General features: G+C 43.7%; 6 protein-coding genes across 6 annotated transcripts; 4 read left to right on the top strand and 2 right to left on the bottom strand.

Moving 5' to 3' along the window:
• Positions 1 to 2,575: 2,575 nt before the first annotated feature.
• On the top strand, positions 2,576 to 4,103 carry AOL_s00173g113 (uncharacterized protein; the record flags this gene model as incomplete). The annotated part of the gene is made up of 3 exons (XM_011127855.1): positions 2,576 to 2,736; positions 2,811 to 3,898; positions 3,976 to 4,103. 3 exons carry the CDS (start codon positions 2,576 to 2,578, stop codon positions 4,101 to 4,103), a joined length of 1,377 nt encoding a protein of 458 aa, XP_011126157.1.
• A 1,619-nt stretch (positions 4,104 to 5,722) lies between these two features.
• Positions 5,723 to 6,659, top strand: AOL_s00173g112 (uncharacterized protein; the record flags this gene model as incomplete). Its single annotated transcript, XM_011127854.1, has 4 exons — positions 5,723 to 5,885; positions 6,079 to 6,191; positions 6,268 to 6,513; positions 6,588 to 6,659. 4 exons carry the CDS (start codon positions 5,723 to 5,725, stop codon positions 6,657 to 6,659), a joined length of 594 nt encoding a protein of 197 aa, XP_011126156.1.
• A 1,064-nt stretch (positions 6,660 to 7,723) lies between these two features.
• Positions 7,724 to 9,836, top strand: AOL_s00173g111 (uncharacterized protein; the record flags this gene model as incomplete). The annotated part of the gene is made up of 4 exons (XM_011127853.1): positions 7,724 to 8,094; positions 8,172 to 8,843; positions 8,906 to 9,320; positions 9,414 to 9,836. The coding sequence occupies 4 exons, from the start codon at positions 7,724 to 7,726 to the stop codon at positions 9,834 to 9,836; spliced, it is 1,881 nt and encodes a 626-aa protein (XP_011126155.1).
• Positions 9,837 to 11,758: 1,922 nt separating this feature from the next.
• AOL_s00173g110 (uncharacterized protein) lies at positions 11,759 to 12,764 on the top strand (the record flags this gene model as incomplete). The annotated part of the gene is made up of 5 exons (XM_011127852.1): positions 11,759 to 11,833; positions 12,030 to 12,102; positions 12,171 to 12,415; positions 12,519 to 12,584; positions 12,672 to 12,764. The coding sequence occupies 5 exons, from the start codon at positions 11,759 to 11,761 to the stop codon at positions 12,762 to 12,764; spliced, it is 552 nt and encodes a 183-aa protein (XP_011126154.1).
• A 2,025-nt stretch (positions 12,765 to 14,789) lies between these two features.
• Positions 14,790 to 16,297, bottom strand: AOL_s00173g109 (uncharacterized protein; the record flags this gene model as incomplete). The annotated part of the gene is made up of 3 exons (XM_011127851.1): positions 14,790 to 15,192; positions 15,251 to 15,893; positions 16,012 to 16,297. 3 exons carry the CDS (start codon positions 16,295 to 16,297, stop codon positions 14,790 to 14,792), a joined length of 1,332 nt encoding a protein of 443 aa, XP_011126153.1.
• Positions 16,298 to 18,343: 2,046 nt separating this feature from the next.
• On the bottom strand, positions 18,344 to 19,129 carry AOL_s00173g108 (uncharacterized protein; the record flags this gene model as incomplete). Its single annotated transcript, XM_011127850.1, has 1 exon — positions 18,344 to 19,129. The coding sequence occupies one exon, from the start codon at positions 19,127 to 19,129 to the stop codon at positions 18,344 to 18,346; it is 786 nt and encodes a 261-aa protein (XP_011126152.1).
• Positions 19,130 to 20,286: the final 1,157 nt, after the last annotated feature.

The following is a 20,286-nucleotide window of genomic DNA, read 5'->3' as shown; positions in this document are numbered from 1 at the left end:
TACGACTTTGCTTTCAAGCGGCCTGTGATATTCTCGAGATATGTATTGTAATAACCCGGGCATATAACTCGAATATAGATTGACTGGGGAAATTTTGGCAAATTTGCAAATAGAAACTCTCCGAGACATAGCTAGTTTCTTCAGGGGTGATAGGAGTATATTTGCTCTAAAATTCTACTTTAACGTTATAACTACTAAGTATTGGTTAACAGTTCCTTGCGAAACATGTACATGCATCTGTCTACCAAGATGGTTGATAACTAGCACTTCTCCGAGTAGCGTTTTGGTAATCTTACTTTCTCAATCCACCCTAGAACCTCAATAAGTATCACACCAGGTATGTAAGTGATCTGATCGCCATATCAATCTCTCTATATATTTTTTATTTCTCCTAATTAGTATTATCTTTTAGACGTAGCGCTACACGAATCTGGATATAGAAACACTCAAAGATTCATTCCAAAACCCAATTTAATTAACATAGCAGTACGGGTATCCACCTATTTTCCTGTAACGCCCACAATCACCGTTCCAGCTACAATCCCCTGGCACGCTCCCGCACCTACTATCTCAGAATACAGATCTTCCCCTCACAAATATTTCGGTTTTGAAGTCTGTTTCCCCGAAGAACCAATCACTACAAACTATCAGGCACAATGCTATGTTCCCGTCAACCCGGCGTATATGAACCAAAACGTCTCTGATTCTATACAACAATGCTGTCTTGGAAGATTCGATGTGGTTGAAGGCTGTGGGTATCAGTGTATTTCGAATGTTACGGAAATACTTGGAGATTCATGGTGGGATGATTGTGTGCTTGGGTCGACATTATATAAGGGCTTTGTATATAATGAGACGGATATGGAGGGGAATTTTGGTCAGGCGGTTTGTGAGCCACCGCCTAGTATAGCAGCATTTGGTGCTTTGAGGCCGGGGAAATTGATGGCGACTATGTTTGCGATTGGGATTGTTTTGCCTATGGTTGTATTTTAGAGACTCTGTATATAGAGTACTCGAGTATGTATATATGTCTAGATAGTCTTCAGGGTACCGAAATGTGAAGTACCAAATTTGATTGGTATCACCTCTGCTGTAGAACATCGCGTACGTACGTATCCTAGAAATTTATTAGGCAAAGTTTATCTGTATATCGTCCCAATTATTATGTACGAGGGCTTCGAAGTCTTTAGAATGACCGCAACTATAATACCAATTTAACCCTTCTTAAGCATTTTTAGATACTTTTTCGTCAAATTAAATATCATTGTTGTAGAATATTGATATTCGAATGCATTTTCATACCTGATAGATATCCGGGCAAAATCCTGGGGACTTCTATGCTTCTCCCTCTCTCTCGCCCCATTGTTTCTTTTAGCTAAGTCAAAATTTCTTTTCCAACGTACATACATACATACATAGATGCAAATAGGGTTGGATGCACGTGCGGATAGACATACAGGGATATAGTTTCGAACTCCCCGCAATATTATCCGAGGGATTGATGACTTGCATACACCCAGAAAGTCTCCGCATACAACCTTAATAATTCATGAATCTGTACCTAGTTTGCAAAACATTGTATTAGCGTTGAAGGCCTGTTACCGTTGAAAAATAACACAATCTACAACTCGGATATTGGAGAGAATATCCCTACATTGTTCTATGACATCTGATTAGGTCTAAATTGGGTAAAAATGATAGTAAAGGGGGATCGGTGAAAAAAAATTCTTGAATGAAAATGCAAGAATGAGTTATTCCAATGAGACTAGGTTATTCTGAATAAATCAATGATGCAAAGGGATATCAAACCTAATTGTGCTATGGGCTACTAGGATGTATACTATCGACGTTTTCTGGAGTCGTTCGAATATATACTTTGTTTTTCCAGCTCCGTACCCGCTTCTCAGGAGAAAGCGATGTAAAACTTGAAGATCCTGCTGGAATGGTGCCACCATCCTCTTTTGTATGGCGCAATGGTTGGCCCTGGGCTAGAAAATGGAGATTCTGGAGGTGAATTATGCTTTATTGATCAGGTAGTTGTAGAAAAGCTTGTTTTTATTTTCTTGAATACTAGAATAATCTATTCTAAATTTCTGGCGCCGGCAGGTAATGCATGTGTGCTACCACACACTCGGGTTTCCTGATCCTACAGAGCGCATATATTATGGCTTGTTGGGAACTAGTCCGACGGAAATATTGCTTTCCCACTAGGGTTTGGGCTTGATTCGAAGTTTCGGTATATCGTAGCATCTGATAATTTTTTGTCGGAATGAATACGAAGGGTTTGTTAATTGGCCGAACGGCATGTCATGAACTAAGGCCGTTTATTCAAAGCCATCCAATGAATGAATGAATGTTCTTCATGAATTCAGGGCAGGAGGGATATACATAAATTAAGGTATCACAGTTCATATTGAGAGGTACTAACGAATAAGCAGTCCCTCCCATTAATATTTTAACACGCGGTCGTTAATTTTAATACTAGCGGTTGGTGCTGGTATATTTCGTACACCTGTTCCTATTTTTTCCACTCTCTCACGCTTTTATTTTTTGAGAAATATACATATTAATCATCATGTTCTCGTCTCCTCTTACTTCACTTCCTTTTATCTTCGCTATTCTTGGGGCTTCCATCGCTGCACCTGCTACCCATACCGCCAATGTCGCTCGTGGGGTTGAATCTAGTAGCGATATTTGCTTAGTTAGCAAGCCGATACGGTGTCTTCCTAGTCGTGGGTAGGTATTCAAGTGATTACAATTGCAATGCTAGGTGTTCTAATAAAGAATTAATTCTGATGGTCCATTTTTAGGCTTCGAAATCTTGAAGCGGGAACAGCCGTCAACAATCTAGCTTATGGAAGAGTCCCCATGGAGGGCTTCAATATTGAAGCTGGAACATGCATCCACCACATTACCGGTTATACATGTGCTCAAGTCTGCAATTATACCCCTGAAGATAGGATTGTTTCCCAAAAGGAGGTCTTCCTCGCGCTAGAGAATCTCAGGATGGATTGTGGTGCCGACCATTTCTCCGGGGGGCATGTTTTTGACAATCTATCTGCATATATCTACGGTATTGGCGGTGCGGATGATGTTGATCCTGGAACTGCTGAGAAGGACGTTTTTACCGGTGAAATCAACACGGTTAAACGTGCAGTGGTGACAGATTCCAAGTTCAAAAATGGAGTTCTTAGCATCACTGTTGACCAATCTCCCAAATCTCGCGCTGAGGTCGAAGCTTTAGTAAACGACATGCTTCTGATGCATAAAAGGTCCGAAAATGCGACTAACGACCTGGAAGATCGGAATTTTGATCCTTGTGATCACGATAACGGGTTTACGGGTGAATCAATCTGGGGGTGTAACAAAAGACCCCTCAATAAGGACGGCAGCTGCGATTTTAGATACAAGAACAACAACCGCGACTGCGCTGCATGGTGTGAAGTCCGTCGTAGATACTTCCACGGCTCGGAAAGACCATACAGCGTCGGAACAATAAACAGAGGCCCCGGTGCACCCATGGTGACTTTAACAAAAGGCACATCGACGAGCTGGGGTGTTTCGTATGGGCTTAATCTTGGATTAGCGGACCCGCTTAGTATATTCAGCGGTGGGCTTGGCTTTTCAATGGAGGAGTCATATACTCACTCGTTGGATGAAGCATTTGCGCCACAGTATAGCGAGATGGGTGACTGGTGTGGTTATTGGACGCTGATTCCTAAAATGGTAGAGAGCTGTGGATCGATGACTAAATGGCATACTACGACTTTGGTGGGGCCGAACGGAGCTACATCACCAATGTGCGACACTTCCCGGCCGAGCAGAACCTTTGGAAACCAGTGTATCACTTACCCTTATAGGAAGGATAGAAACCGGGTTGATGGGAATACTGTTGTTGGTGAGTTCTTCCACGTTGACCAAAAATTACATTAGTAAATACACGAATGAATGGAGGAGGCTGATAAGATTTTGTAGTCCTTGTTGACTGCAAGAGGACCAATATACTGGCTCCTATGAGGCGTCAAAACCAGTATTACCGAAAGCCTGGTGTCGCGGATACACAGTCTGGAAGACTGAAGAAAGCGCCAGGCGATAAGAAATAAATCGCTGGAGGAGTGTATTTCCGGTCTGAGACAACTGGATATACATTATGGAATCGGTATCTGAAAAGAAGAGAATGCGTATATAATGTATAATAGAAAATCACTATTATTGTATACTTATTCAGCTAGATTGTGGTAGTTAGTATGTAAATATAGAACTCATCTAACATGAATTACGATTCAGCAAGCCGCAACTGTTGCATTATGTGTGTTGGAAACGGATGTGGGTCAATTTAAAGTGCTGAATAAAAGCAAACTAAGGACGAGATGAGGTTATGGTCTCAGCAGGCGAGCGGCTGCGGCTGTGCTGATCTGATAGAAATGATTCTCCTCCGGGCATCGGACACTTTGATAGTGACATGATCATGATCCTTCGTTTTGCATTCATCATCTATGGTCAACGTAGGCAGCAGGCCTGATATTTTTTTTGCTCTCGTAGTCGCGCCGGCCGGTATGCCGTCGCTAGGTTACAGTTACCAGTCAAGGGACCGGTATTGGACCAACTAGCGGCCGAGGACCCTGGCAAAAACGTCAAAAGGTAGTCGTAATCGATGTCACGGTGCCGGTCAGCCGCCGACGTGGAGTCCATGTACTAGAGATTCCGTCGTCGACGGGACGAAATGCATCTTGGAGTGCATACTTAGATACCTGTAAATAGGTACCTATCTATGGGCCGTCCCGAGCTGGGCCAAATTAAACCGCTGAAAGATTAATCCGCAGGCACGGCCTGAGAGCCCAATTAATTAGACGATGAGATGCTGCAGGCCCGGAGAAAGGGCATCGAATTCTGCAGCTCAAAATGCAATGTCTGGGGGAGAGATCTGGGCCGGGGTGCCCTCTTTGGGGGCTAAGCTTTTGTTTCATCCGGTCCACTGACTGTACACTGGAAAGTGAACGCTGTCATTTCCTAGGAATACCATTCTTAGTTATCTTGATATCCTCGAAAGATGGAAGGACCTACTTAATATTGTAATTACGGGGCAAAGAGACTCCTGAATGCCACTTGGGGGTACTCCGTAGTATATATGTAATAAAACTGCTGCTATTTCGAGCCACGGCTGTTGAGGTTGTGTTAAGTTAGTGTTAGTACCCCATACAAGAACGCTTTCTCATTTCCAACTTGCGTCACTTCATCTCCTGTCCCTCAGCTCCCTCTCTTCTACTTCTACTTCTGCTTCTGCTTCTACTTCTACTTCTACTCTGCTTCATCCTCTTCCACTTCCTTCTCCTCTCCTCTCTTCTCCCCCTTCAACCATTCATCCATATCTTTCCGCCACAGCCGACGTCTCTTGCCGACCGTCAATATCGCCTCCTATTCAAAAACCTTCTGTTTGTCCGAGCTGCCGTCTATCATTTAAAAACCAAGGTCTTCAGTCCTCGCTGTCTTTGGACCAGTCAGTCTCACCCAAAGGACCCGCCGTCTCTCGTCCCAACCGTCTCACACGCTTGATCTGCCGTCGGAAAGTACCATAATATACCCTTCCGTCAATCTAAGTTCCTCGCGAACCCTCCTTCCCGGTTTCGCGACTGCAAGAAACGCCGATACACGTCGTCTTCCCACCTTCCCAAAATCCGCAACCGTGGCTTCCAAAACTGCCACCCTTCTCTCACCGACGAATATGCCCGACGGTGGTCCCTCAAGGCTGCACTCAGGCTCCGTATCTAAAGGCCGACGGAGACGATCTAGCAGTATCATCTACGTTGAGCCGCCAGAGACGATCGAGCAGCTTTCGGATCAGGTCGCGTTGCCGAATCTGAATGCTAACTGGGTCAATAATAAAGGTCAGTTTTTGAGATTTCTGTACCGGGGACAGCGGGAATACTGGAAAGAGAAGGACCTGAAAGCTAGAATCACCCGTTTCTCGAGAAGGAGAACTGGGGGGAATTCCAGGCATCCCGGAATGACCCACTTAATTAGAACTCGTAATATAAAAAAACCAAAGCTAGGAAAGTTACTGACAGCGACTGAAAATAGGTGCCTGGCTAATACATCCAGTATGCATTGCTGGTCTGAAAATATTCTATGATACAATACCCGGAGTTTCACAGGAAACGAGCTGGACGTTAACCAATATCACCTACATGGTTGTACGTAGACCTCTACCAATAGCATCTGATAACGACATATCCAAACTGCTGACACACATCACCGCCATAATCATAGGCTACTTACCTTATGTTTCATTATGTCCAAGGTATCCCCTTTGAATTCAACTCTGGTGCATATGACAACCTCAACATGTGGGAGCAAATGGACAATGGCGACCAATACACACCCTCAAAGAAATTCCTGACATCAATGCCGATACTACTATTCCTTCTCTCTACTCACTATACGCATTACGATTTAACATTCTTTGTCGTCAACTGTATGGCTTTGATGAGTGTTATTATACCGAAGCTCCCAAGCGTATGTCTTAGATCTCAGACACCCATATCTTTTATCCTACCGTGTGAATCAAGCTAATCCTGAGTCTTGGCTAGTTCCATCGAATGCGAGTCGTTATGCCATGGAGCCAAACGATCGAAGAAGTCGACGGCGAAGAACCATCCTAGCCAACATCATTTCAGTTTTCACACGCATTTTCTGGGTCGTTTTCTGTTTTCCGCACGTTTTGGTTTAGAAGAGCATCTTGTCAAGGTTTCTATATGCCGTCAGCGTATTGTAGCTATCCGGTCATCGAGAAACCTGGCATTTCGTGTTTTGTATTTTCTATTGTCGTCTTGGTTTTTTCCTTTTTGTGTCTGTCCAAAATATCGGCGTACTGTACAGCTTTTGTTGCTTTACCCCTTACCCCCTCTCCTTTCTTTCTTTGTCGGCCCAGTTGAGAAGATGGACCTCTCTGTGTTTATTTTGGGGCGAAGGGGATCTTGAGTGTTTTACAGGGTAGAAGGAGGGTTTATTCTGGCTGGGCAATGGCCAGCATATCAAAACTCAGGATCCGGCGACTGGGATATGTCTGGAGTGAGCACGAACACTATTAACAGGGTGGAAATAGTGATAGATTGATGGTTCTACTTCTGAACCAAAGTTACCATGCGCATGCACTGCTACTTTCTTGTCTTTTATTGTTTTCCTTGAAGTCCTTTCTCAACCTATGCGAGAGTAAAGGCTACTAGGCTTATTACCACTGTGGGTATAGACGCTACTGTTGTGCTTAAACTCTACTAAGTCGGTACGATTTAGAATAAAATATTTTTCTCTGAATAAGTACCTACTGGATTACTGTTATATACTCCAATTCAATCGAGTCTGCTGTCATTCATATAGCTTAGTAACATTATATCATTGAAAGGTGGCTGTGGGGAGAGGACCCTTGCTGGGATGCAGGAACCAAGCTTTCGTGCTTCGGAACTCGGTTTGGCACCTAATAATAGGTAGCTCCAAACATCAACCATATCTTCAATCTCATCACTACACGGCACCACCAACCCTCCACACTCGAATTCACGCGACTTCCCCCTCGCCAGGTCAACTTTGGAAAGCCGGATATAGTTTTCTAGGGACTGTGACCTCTCAAAGCTCTGAATACTATCGGCATATCAATTCGCGTATCTATAACACCGCGCCTCCTACGGGTTGAGCCTTACCATCTCCCACCATGAATACACACACACCAATGGCAGCTCCTCCCCACGGTGGCATGACACCCGGCAACCTTCCGACATTTCCCTTCTCTCCGGCAGTCTCACAAGCCCTCGCCGGTTCATCACCTCATCCAAATCTCAAAAAGTCACCACACAGCTCTGCTCTCGCACCATCGTTATCAAGCAGTGGCTTACAATTCGGTTCTCCTGCGAGCTCCACGACCGGCACGAAATATCTGAATTCCTTAAACTCGTTACTAGGCGCCGATGGAAGCGGACCTGGTGTCGTTGGAGGAGGGGAGGATAAGGAACGGAGTAAGCTTAAGAGAGTACTGAAGGTACTAAAAAGTCGGCCTGGGAAGATTTCCGAGGAAGGGATTAAGAGAGTCGCTAGGAGAGCTGGGTGAGTTTTTATTCTATGAAGTCCTATTATCTATGGCATACATGGGAAGTTGGCTAATTAGCGTTTCGGTTGAATAGAATGCAATACCATACTGATAGCACTACACTTATGAAAGGCGTTCACACGTTGATCATATCAGGTATTATAGTGGTGGTAGACGTCGACTTCAAGGATGCAGCTGTCTCGCGTGTCACCCTCTCCTTCGCCGAAACTTCAGGTCCAACGGCCGAATTCTCAGATCGGGCCGCTAAAATTCTCGAAAATACACTTATCTCCCAGTCGTCGGCTACATCTTTTTCACAGAACACAAACTCTTCAACTTCGACCTATAGTATAACCTCCTCCCTCGCGCAATTCGCCGATAATCTCGAGCGTTTCGCCAGGTCGGACCGGCTTAGTCATCTTCCTTCTCTCAATTGTTTCAGTGCAGTAACGGGGCTTTATGTTTCCATGATGAAGATTTGGGAAAAGGAAGTGGCAAGCTTCGGTGGGGAGGTTGAAGCTATGTGTAAAGGGATGGGAAGGCCGGGGATGCATTTGAGAGCCAAAGTAGGGTTTTGCATTGATTATTGGAAGGAGAGGAGGTTTATTAGTGAGAAGATGGAAGGGAAAGGGAAAGGACGGGAGGATGGAGAGGAGAGTGGGAAGTTCTGGAGGGTGGTGATTGATGTTGATGAGTTGCCGAATGAAGCGTATATTACGCCGGTTCGGAATTCAGAGGATTGGGTGTCGGATAACGTTCTGAAGGGGTAGGTCATCGTTTTCTATGGTAATGGTAGTCGTGGCGGAGACACTAACACCACAAGTACAGATCAGATGGCCTCTTCGGTACTGCTGACACTCACGAGATCGATTGGATTGAGCCGCCATTGAATAACTACGAACCAGCTACAAAGCCTGAAGTTCTAACCCGACTAAATAACACCCGTTTTATCGCAAAGCTGGATCCACCGGTTGTTATCAGTTTGCAAGACGAAGTCGAGATCTTGAATGCAGCTGGTGCGTCTATGATGTCGCAGGTTATGCCAGGACCACTAGAAGGAGTTTTATGCCCCAAGATCAAAGGAGGGAAAGAGCCACTGGTGAACGGGAGAAAGGTTTATGCAGGAAAGGAAGGGGAAAGCGCAGAACATTCTTATAATTTGAATACGTTGAGGCCGGCGTACGGGCGGGTGCTAGAAGAGATTCCATTTTCTCATCCGAGACAGTTGGGTGTCATCTTCCAGGTTTGTATACCCCTTTCTCTCCTTTTCTCTCCCCTCCCCCCATTACTTTTTCCCTTCTGTATATGACAAATGCTAAGAGTAATGGAAAAATAGATACTACGAAAATACGCCTGCTTCAGCACAATATTCCACAGTGCATTCCCAGAAGACCTGTCGCTGCCGCCACCATCACCAACTCAGCAACCGCCTCAACAACCAGAAGTAATGGATATCGACGAGTTCCTTTCCGACTCAGCACCTGTTAAATTAGCGGTACCGGTTGACATATCGATGAACACCCTCCCGTTAGGTTATTCGTTGATATTCCCATACGACTACGAGAGCATCAGCCAAATTGAGATTAGTATATTGAATAATGCAGAACTGCAGATATTGGCTGTCAATGGAGGGGTAGCCATGGCAGAGGTGGAGAGTGTCAAGAGGGTGGTGGAAGTCACTGAGGATATCGGGATTTTAGTAGAGTGGATGAGAAGGAAAGGGAGCAATGACATCAGCGGAGAGGCCATGGTTGAGTAAAATAACTACTGACCTGGCCATAAAACGGGGCTGAGGTCTCACGATGACTTTGGGGGGTAATATAGATCCTTTCGAATGGGATTTTTGAAGGATGAGAAGGGCTGTTTTTTGTTGGATACCCACTCTAGCGTATTTATGATGATGATGATACATATGCCTGCATATCTATGACAGTTTTTTCATGGCAATTTAAACGCGATATATTTCTGTCCCTTACATACAGCGTCAGTCACAGATACCGGTATCATTGCGGACCTGGTGTGCAAGTGTACCGGTGTTAACTTCGATCCTAGATACTCATATTTGCATAGCTGACCTCGCTCGATCGACAAATAGAATGCTAGGTGATTAGAATTTGCGTTGAAACATGTTGCATTCTACTTCTTCCCCTTAGCTTCTCGAAGAATGAGATTTCGCGAGTGGCCAAAAAATGATTTGACAGGTAGGTATTCTGATGTACTCAGGAACAATCGAGTTTACAAGTCAGTTTATAACTTATTAGTATATTCCGTAAATAGATAGAATTGATATGATATACAAATGGAGCAGGATTTGGCGGGCGTTTGGCTGCTGTGTTGCGAGGACAGAACATGCAACGCAAAAGCCGTTTTCACAAGCTCATGTTAGAAGCTGTACATGTACTGGAAGTTATCTCCACGGTGTCTAGATCTCGGGTGATATGATATATCGATGATAACAGAGTATTCTTTTGAGGAGATATACGCATTGTAGTACGTATTCCCCGAGTGTTTTAAACTTGGTCAGAGATGCACTTTTGGAGGCTAACTAGGAAAGAAAGATGTCTTAATCAAAGTGATCAAGAGATCAAGCTCAGAGATACCTACACCTACATACATATTACACATACAAGGCAGCATATGCACGGTCTAAAATAAGGGAAAAAATCTACCAATCACGTTATTTCTGGCCCCTTCCACTTTTTTTTTTTTTTTTTTTTCCTTCTTGATTAGTACGGAGTCGGTACATACATACCAGGACTCTCCTGACTTGTAATACAGATACAGCAAAAATCGGGTGCTTTCGAGCTGACAGGCCTTCATACACACACTGCAGCTGGGAACCGGGTGAGTCGTTCTGTTACTGTCTTGCTGGCATTTAACCTTTCCCCCTAACTACCAAACTACCAAGACCAAGAACCTCGACCTTTAATTAACTTCACCTTTCCCTTCCCTCTCCCCATCACCCCCATCACACATTCATCCATCTCATCCACTGCTACACCATCACCACCACCACCATCATCATCACCAAGCCTTCCGCGACCACCGTTGACGACTTCCGTATCACGAATCGCTTACAGCTGTTGTCCTATCTGGTCCGTTGTCTCCTTTTACCTTCCTTCCTTTCCCCTTTCTCTTGAATCGCTGCATCGACCTTGCTGTGCTCTGCTGTATTCTACCTGTCGTCATCCACCGAGCTCCCTTTCGAGTTTCTCCGTTGCCGTTTTTCCATTGCGTGGCACATCTACACTCCCTTTCCCCTGCTCGGCGAGCTTCACGTAGCTGCAGCATCTTCATCTCCTTCATCTTCATCCTAGGCATATCGACCGTCGATTTGGCCGACCTGTCCGTTCCCGTTTAGAGGTTCCAGGTTTCAGATTCACTTGTCGTCGTCGTCCAACACATCCCGGGATACTCCTGTGTCGCCAGCTTGGCCTCCTTGTTATTTTGCCCTGGCCAGCTGTTTTATCCAGTCGCATTTAATTTTTTTTCCCGCCACGCTTCCTTCTTCTTCCTTTTCTTCCTCCTATCACAACTTCGGGGGTTAATTCCGAGCTAACCGATCTCACTTATATCTTAAATAGTCGTTTTCTCTCCATTTCGACCCAACTATCTTATTTTATTTTATTATTTTTTTGATATCACAGGAACACCCTTGTTTGGGATTTAAAATCAGTCAAGATGGGTATGATAATTTCGAAAGCGCTTCAAAGCATCCTCGGCAAGAAGGAGATGCGTATTCTTATGGTCGGATTGGTGAGTTGAGCCCTTCCTACTTCTATTCGTCTCGTATATGCTGTTATGGTCCGAGATTTGTTGCATGGTGGCGAGCTTTGGAGTTTTCCGGCGATTTAAGTCTGGTGTCTTCCAAAAGCTTCCTTGACCTGTACGACAAATGTATCGCGTCCGGACAAGCTTCTTTAGAATCTTATACTGATGTTTCGACAAATAGGACGCCGCCGGTAAGACTACCATCCTCTACAAGCTGAAATTGGGTGAAATCGTCACTACAATTCCTACCATTGGTATGTGTTCCCCCTTGGGCCCCCTGCCCGCTGCCTACCTTTGATCATCATTCTTAACCATGTCTTAGGTTTCAACGTCGAGACCGTCGAATACAAGAACATCTCCTTCACCGTGTGGGACGTCGGTGGGCAGGACAAGATTCGTCCATTGTGGAGACATTACTTCCAGAATACCCAGGGTATCATCTTCGTTGTTGACTCCAACGACAGAGAGCGTGTTTCAGAGGCTAGAGAGGAACTTCAGAGAATGTTGAATGAGGATGAACTCCGAGATGCTCTTCTTTTGGTCTTCGCCAACAAGCAGGATCTGCCGGTATGTTACACAAGAAACAATAACCAGGCCCGCCTAGCCGGATCGGATAGGTCGGCCTGATTAGAAAAGAAACAATAGAACTGACGGAATGGGAAACCATTAGAACGCTATGAATGCTGCCGAAATCACCGATAAGCTTGGATTGCACAGCTTGAGACAGCGAGCATGGGTATGTCACGCGACCTTACGCGATCTATTTCCCCCGGTGAGAAATGTCGTCGAAAGTTGAAATTGAGACTAACATGTTCAAATATAGTACATCCAACAAACTTGCGCTACTTCCGGTGACGGTCTCTATGAAGGATTGGAATGGCTCTCCCAGAACATTAAGAAGAAGACCGGCATGTAAAATTAGACTTTCTCGGCCCTTTTCTTCTCGCTTTCTTCCTTACATAACTTTATTTTCTCTCTCTCTCCTACACTTCCATCTTTCTCTTTCTTCCTCGGAAATTCTACCATACGATGAACGAGATATTTTACGACCACGAAACGACAAAAAAAAGCACTAGACGGGCTCTTGTTCGAGGAACGGAGGGGTGGGGGGTAAAAGGAAAAGATTGTTAACTCCGCCAATTGTTTTTTAATATACCTGTTATGCTCTCTTTCGAAGTGGGAAAGGGAATATAAAGATAATTACAAGCTTTTTTGTTTTTTTAATTCTCTGATCCCCACTCTCTCCTTTTTTGTTTCCTCAGTATTTTCTCTTCCGGATTGAAAGCTTGCGGTGCTGCTTTTGTTTATCTCTCTCTCTCTCATTCTACTTACTAGTTCTCACATCAAATTCGAATTCAGTATGACTGTGTGTCCTCCGTTTTTGTCTATCCCTTTTTTTCTTTTTGCTCTCTTCTCGTAGGAGGGCGGCAGAAAGAAGGGATGGAAGTTCTAACTCTACTTATTCCCTTTAGTTGCCCTCTCTCTATCTCTCTCTTTGTGTGTATGATCTAGTCTCGTCTACTGTTGCTGCTGCTGCTGCTGCTTCTGATTATGTGCCTTTTTGTTGGAATCGTATGGCTTAGTTGTTTTTCTGATCGATATCGCTGTGCCTCTTTTTTTTTGGATGTTAATTGGTATATTTAGATGTTTATCTCGATGATTGAATACTCTCTCTCTCTCACTCTTCTATAGCTATGCTGGCCAGTGCAGTGGGGAATGCATGAGTTTTTTGCTCAGGTTTCTCTTCTTCCCCTCCCTCCCTCCCTCTCAATATATATATTGTATAAGTAGGTATATGCAGAATCCATCCTAGTGAGCTTGCGTTATAACGTTATCATTCTTTTTCGACGTCTGAGATTGCATGATGGGGATCCCATGGCTGTATATGATTCACTTTGATCTTGAAGAGGGCCTCGTTTTTTGATGGTATGTTAATTATATTGGATACTAGCTACATAAGTGCACTTATGGCCCTTTTTTGATGATGAGGGGGGGGGTTCTTTTGGTATACGTATCCTCTTTATATATATATAAGATATGTAGGTATCTATAGTCGTGAATTCAAGGGGTATAGATATATCATGATTATACGACTGTGTCATATCATATCATACCGTATCATATCGTACTGTATCAAACGGTACTAGGATTATGATATAATATAATATATACATATACATGTAATTGAGAACACGGTTGTTGATTGCTGTTTTGTCTAGCTATCAAATAATATCGTAAGGAGGCCGAATATCGTAAGGTAGATAATGTAAAAGTATGGGATGGATGACCGTCAAGGTAGCTTTTCTAATGAGACTGTGGTGGTGGGATAACTTGTAATTGTACTGATGATACATTCAATCGATCAACAGGAGTACTGTGCCTTTTATGGTTTATAGGTCATCAAAATTTTAATCTTTTTTTCAAAGAATAAAAATAAAAGAAAATATGATTTCATCATTTCGTGGGAAGAAGTACTAGCCATACGTACATACATTAAAAAACCGGTCTGTTGAACACCCAATCGCTCAAAAAAAAAAAATGATAAGATCCATATGTTCCGATCCGCTTTCCGTGAAATATTCCTTAGACGAATTCAAAAAGAAAAGAAAAAGAACGCTGCGTGAGAGGATAGATAGATTGATATGCATGAATGCAAACAAAAGGCAAAGGCCGCGAGGGAAAAGAAGTAAAAAGGATGGGTATCTTTAGACATTAGCTCGTTGTTGTTGAGAACAGCATGAAACGCCTTCTAAGAAAGAAAGAAATGAGGGAGGGAAGGAAGGAAGGAAAAAGGGTATGCGAGAAATGAATGAATGAACTAAAAATACCCCTTTTGTTATACTCTGATATGATACCTTGTCTTTTGAGGGTAACTTTTGAGTATTCTACGTTTGTTTGTAAAAAAGGAGAGTGAGTGGAAATGGAGGAAGAGTGTGTATGTCTACAAACTCAACCACCTCCTCTCCCTCAAACTCTGCTCTCGCTCTTCATTCAAAAAGGCCTTCTTCCAATTCCAATACTCTGCCAATCTCAATTCTGCGTATGCGGCATAATCAAAGTCGATTTGTGAGATTGTGGCCTGGATCAATGCCCAGATACCCCAATAAAATCCGGGGATTCCACGAAAACTGTCGACTTCTCTCATAACCTCGTCGATTTCTTCATTGGTTACTTCTGGTTGGGTTTGAGAGTCGCTCTTGAAGGAGCTGAAGGATTCAAGATAAGATTTGATGAAGGAGCGGCGGGTTGGAGAGGTGGGGATTAGGTTGTAGTCGCAGTCGAAGCCGGTCCATTCGGAGAAGTGGTTGGCGATGTCGAATGCACGCTCGGTGGGGATGGCGTACCTATTTTTTCCCGTATTAGTCAAAATTTAATCATCTGGAGTGGTAAATAAGAACGTACTCATAATCGATGAATGTGACCTGAAGTTCTTCAGCACTCCCAATATCAGCCGGACAGAACCCAGTCCTCTTCTCCTTCTTCGGCAATACGATAACATTCCCACTGAGCAAGTCGCAGTGACCGAATATGATCTCTCCTAGGCCGCTAAGACCAGTACTATCCTCGATCCATTCCAATTCGTCCCTCAACAGCTTCTTTTGCTCGATTTCCTCAGGTTTGTGCTCCGGAAGGGCTGAGATCCACTTTTGAAGGGTAAGCCATAGCTCGGATTCGCCGGGTTTGATACTTTTTTCTTCAACGACTTCCTCTTCTTCACCATTGCTGCTGCCACCTTCACGGAGGAAAGCTTCTTCGTCACTTTCGATCGTGTCGTCGTAGACTAGTTCCGGTACACCACTGTCTGGGGAGATACGACGACGGGGGCCCATCAGTTCGAGAGCGTCCATTAGACCCTTGGTATCAATCTGTGCGTGCCATTGTCCTAGACGTTTCGCAACTGCAGTGTATACTTTCGGAAGCGAGAGATCGGCCGGAGAGGTTACGCGGCCCGGAACGAAGCGGTAGATTAAACCGTTGTTGAATCGGGCGAGGAGAGGTGGCGCTAGGGAGTGAAGGGCGAGATAGAAGTGGTTTTGACATTCTCCTGTTATTGATATCCCAATGTTAGTAGTCTCTCCTTGCTAGTTACTTTCTTTCAATTGAGTAAAGTGAATTGGTTGATTGATCGATTGATTGATTGATTGATAGAAATGATTACGTACTGCCACGGTCGATGAGGACATTGGTACCCTTGCCGTAAGCCCTGAGAAGGGCAGATTCCATCTCATCGATCGAGACCTTCTCGGTACCGGTTACGGGATCGTTGGTGATGGTTTTGTGAACACATTTGAGCAGAGTATTTGTGATGCCGTCGGTGAAGCGGATGAAGTCGAGATGGGCGGGATCCCAGTTCGGGAAGAGGGTCAGGATGAGATGAGTTGCGCAGGCGTTTGCGTCGGCTTGGGAGAAGGTTAGGGGAAGGAATGTTAAGGGTTCTTCGTCGCACATTTTATCGATTTTGTCCACAACTTTTTTTGATTGTTTTCTTTTTAGAAAAAATTAAAAATTAAAAATGAAAAAATTGGGAATACGGGAATGAAAAGATGGTATTTCAGAAGAAGCAGTGGAGAAGAGAGGAGAAGAGAGGAGAAGAGAGGAGAAGAGAGGAGGAAGAGGAGGGTGAAGATGAAGAAGAGGAGGGAGGAGGAAGGACAGAAGGGCCTTTCGTGGCTAAATATTAATATTAATTAAGATACTTAAGAAAGTCTCTTTCTTCCAACAGCGTTCGAGGCGTTTTCCTCTTTCCGTCCCTTCTTTCATGCAGTCTCAGTATAATATAACTTTCAAAGCTTATGCAGGGACCTCAGGGACTCCAGGGACTTTAAGGCATAGTACTATACAGTTATAAAATACGAAAACGGGAGGAAATGGCATGATCGTGTGAGCCGGGGAAGAGAGACATATATACAAAACGGTTGAAATGGTCTGCGCACGAGACCACGCAAAACAGCTTATGAAAGCTTCAACTGATATACGTATACGTAGTACTGACTTACATACAGCTGTACACAGGTATGCCACTGGCAGTAAAGTATATATTGTATACAGAGATTGTCAATTGTATAACAGGAGAGCCGACAAGGCCCCACAGCGATATCGCTTTAAACCCCGTTCGTAAAGTCTGGGGGATGCATTCTTTTGTTGGGGATACACACTTAAGTATCTTGGGTGAGAGGATTCGAAAAGAAGAAGAAAAGAAGAAGAAAAAAACCATTTGCACATGCTAAATTGGAGCCTGTTCAATACAGATGCTCGATATTATAGGCTAGAGATTATGCAGTTTACTCTTTTAGCTCGTGTGATGTGATGGGGAAGCTCTCTCTTTTCTCTCTTTAGCCCCATGGAGCTCAGGGGTACAGGACGGACTGGACAGGACAGGACAGAGCTTTTTCGCCTTAACTATGCTGTACTCAACCTCAAATGCGCACATGCGCCGTGGGGAGCTGCGGATTGGTGGGATCTTCTTCTTCTTCTTCTTCTTTTTATATAGATTTACTTGTTACGTACAGGCATGCATGCTTCATGATTCTATATTTCCAATCAATCGATGCAAACTTTGGTGTCGTGTGAGGCAGCCCACACGACTCTTTTTTTTTTTCTTTCTCAGTTTTCTTTTTCTTTTTTTCTTTTCTCTTCTTTCTATCAGCCTGGTCATGTATGTATGTAACATGTATGTAGCATGTATGGAGTATTCGCCTTAAGTTAGCTTTGCTGTCAAACGTTCAAACACTCTGCACTCCACGCTTTCTTCGCTTGAAAGGCTGTGTATATTGTATTCTGTTACGTAATAACATTCGATGCGCACCTCTAATTTTGAATTTCGGCACGGAATCGATTTACTTTTTTGAACAATACGTGGGTTGTAATTTCTATAGTTGGATTGAATGCATAAAAATGCTTTGGAGGGGGGGGGGGAACTATAGCCCTTTTCTTATTTTTCCCTTGTTTTTATGTATCTTTGTTCTATGGAGTATGGGAACTGTAAAATATATATTCGAATACCGACCAGAACTTGTAGCTGCTGCTAGTGTATATAGGTAAGTACGTATATTATTCTATAAGTATATATGGGTAGGTATTTCAACATCGATTAACTTATATATCGGTATGTGGTATTATATTAGTCATGATAGTTGTATGGTGAAGTACAACTTTGACAAAGTATTAATTGATCCTTGAGTGCATATTTACTTGCATGAGAATAGAATAGAATGTAGCCTCGAGACCAGGCGCAGAATAGAATGGGGATAGCATTTGGTTCGATTGGCATGCATTTAGAGAATATGATATACTAAAAGATTAATTTGTAAGTTTAAGATACAAAAGTCAATATCAATGCGTAGCTATAGGTTCCGGTCAGACAGACAGACAGACAAAGAGTCCAGATCATACTGAATCACACAAAAGACGTTTCTTCAGATACTCTCCTTAGGATGCTATCCATCAATCCTATCAGGATTCAGGTCTAATCCCAGGATATGTATATATATATATCTAGACAAGTACGTATCCACCATCGATTTGAAGCGTCGTCCCAGTCACAAAAGCAGACCTCATAACATATAAATAACTCTCCGCCACATCCTCCGGTGTCCCAATTCGTCCCGTCAATGTCTTTCCAGCGTATGCTTCAACCATCCTCTGCACCGCCTCCGCATCTCCAAATCTATCGAACAGCTCCGTTTTAATAGCACCGGGACTGACGCAATTGGCCCTCACAGGTTTCAAATCCTTCGCCAGTGCCCTGGTTAACCCTTCAACCGCCGTAGCAATTCCAATGATAGAACTCCATCCATCCCCGGGCTTTGCAGCGTTTGCACCACTAGTGGTGGTAAACGAAGATTCCGGGGAGATGTTGATATACTTCGTAACATGTTTCGCAAGCAATAAATTCCCAACATATCGAACTGTCATGACAGCCACAGCGCCAGTCGGAGTAACTTCAGATAATTTCGGAAGACTGAACGAATCACCCGCGGTGTTCACCACATGATCTAATTTATTTTGACCATTTTCAGTAGCAAATTCGTATGCTGCGATGATTTGGTCCTCGACGTCTTCGGATGAGAGGTTGAGGGTTGTTCCTTTGATTTTGTTGGAGGATTCTGGGTATGAGGTTTGTAGACGGGAGATTGCGGATTGGAGTTTTGAAGGGGAGGAGGAGGCAATTGTGACGTTTGCACCTTGTTCGAGAGAGGCTTCGGCGACGGCGAAGCCGATGCCTGAGGTTCCGCCGATGATGAGGATGTTTTTGGAGGCGAGTTTGTTGGTGAACTTCATTTTTGCTATTTTTTTTAAATTATAAAATACTTAAATAGATAGGTAAAAAGTGGATTACTTTTTTAGATTCAATTGATTGACTGATTGAAATCGAGAATCTGAATTGCAATTGATGCTTTTTATTTGATTGATTTCCGTGATACTCAAAAATGACGTTCACATCAACGGGTTTATATACACTTCAAACGTTCATCGATCATGATATGATACGACTTCAATTGCATTGCGTTTCTCTTAGAAACTACACGGATTGATAATTCCCCCGAACAAGGAACCACAAATGCCACCCGCCTTCCGTGGCCCTTGAGACGAAGATCATTGGAAAAATATACGAGATAGCTATTAGTCCTTACCCCAGAAAAGCTCCTCGAATAGCAGACGCCGTGCCCAATCGTCCGCCTTAAACGTACATATCGTCAAGGGCGAACGAAAACTACCTTGGAGTTTGCGGAGATAAGCCATGTACGCGTGTTGTCGATTGCTACGTATAACGTTAACGTTAGTTTAGTTTTCTTTGTTGCTTAGCAAAGATCTGAATGGTATCGGCCGGTTGAACACAAGGGGATTTGGACTAAATAACTTCCCGAAGCGGCTCTTTTCCTCTCGGAGCTCGGGGCTTAAAAAAATACGGATACGATCGAAGGTGGTGGAAGAGCTGCGCTACCAGCTACTGGGCTAAACTCCTGCCTTTTGGGTGCCAAGTGTTGCTGGATTTGGGAGAATCCAATGCAATGAAAGTGCGGCGAAGCGTGAAGAGCGAAGGTTGGTTATGTTTGTATTTGTAGTTTTTATACGGGGTTTAAGGCTGTTATTTCCAGGATTCGTATCCTTTCGGTTGCGATTGGGGTGGATTCAATTGATTAGATTACCATTTAAACATGTATACATATGCTGGGGATTATATAATTATGAATTCGAATTCAATCACATGTACGTTGAAGCTCGGTCAACGGTACCAGGTGCTGAGCGAGTGTCGGTGGGCAATTAATTCTTCCTGTCCTTTTAATGCTTTTAAGTGACTTCTTTTTAGAAGCGAGGGAAGATTGAATAGAATAGAATCCATCATTGAAGTATACGTATCTGATGTGTATGTATCGAAGGTAAATTCTTGTCTCTTACGACCGATGGTAAAGATAAAGATCGACGGCGTTTAGATA

The sequence above is a fragment of the Orbilia oligospora genome (assembly GCF_000225545.1).
Source record: "Orbilia oligospora ATCC 24927 unplaced genomic scaffold scaffold00173, whole genome shotgun sequence".
In the NCBI taxonomy this organism is placed as follows: Eukaryota; Fungi; Ascomycota; class Orbiliomycetes; order Orbiliales; family Orbiliaceae; genus Orbilia; species Orbilia oligospora.
This window is presented reverse-complemented; position numbering and strand designations above follow the sequence as displayed.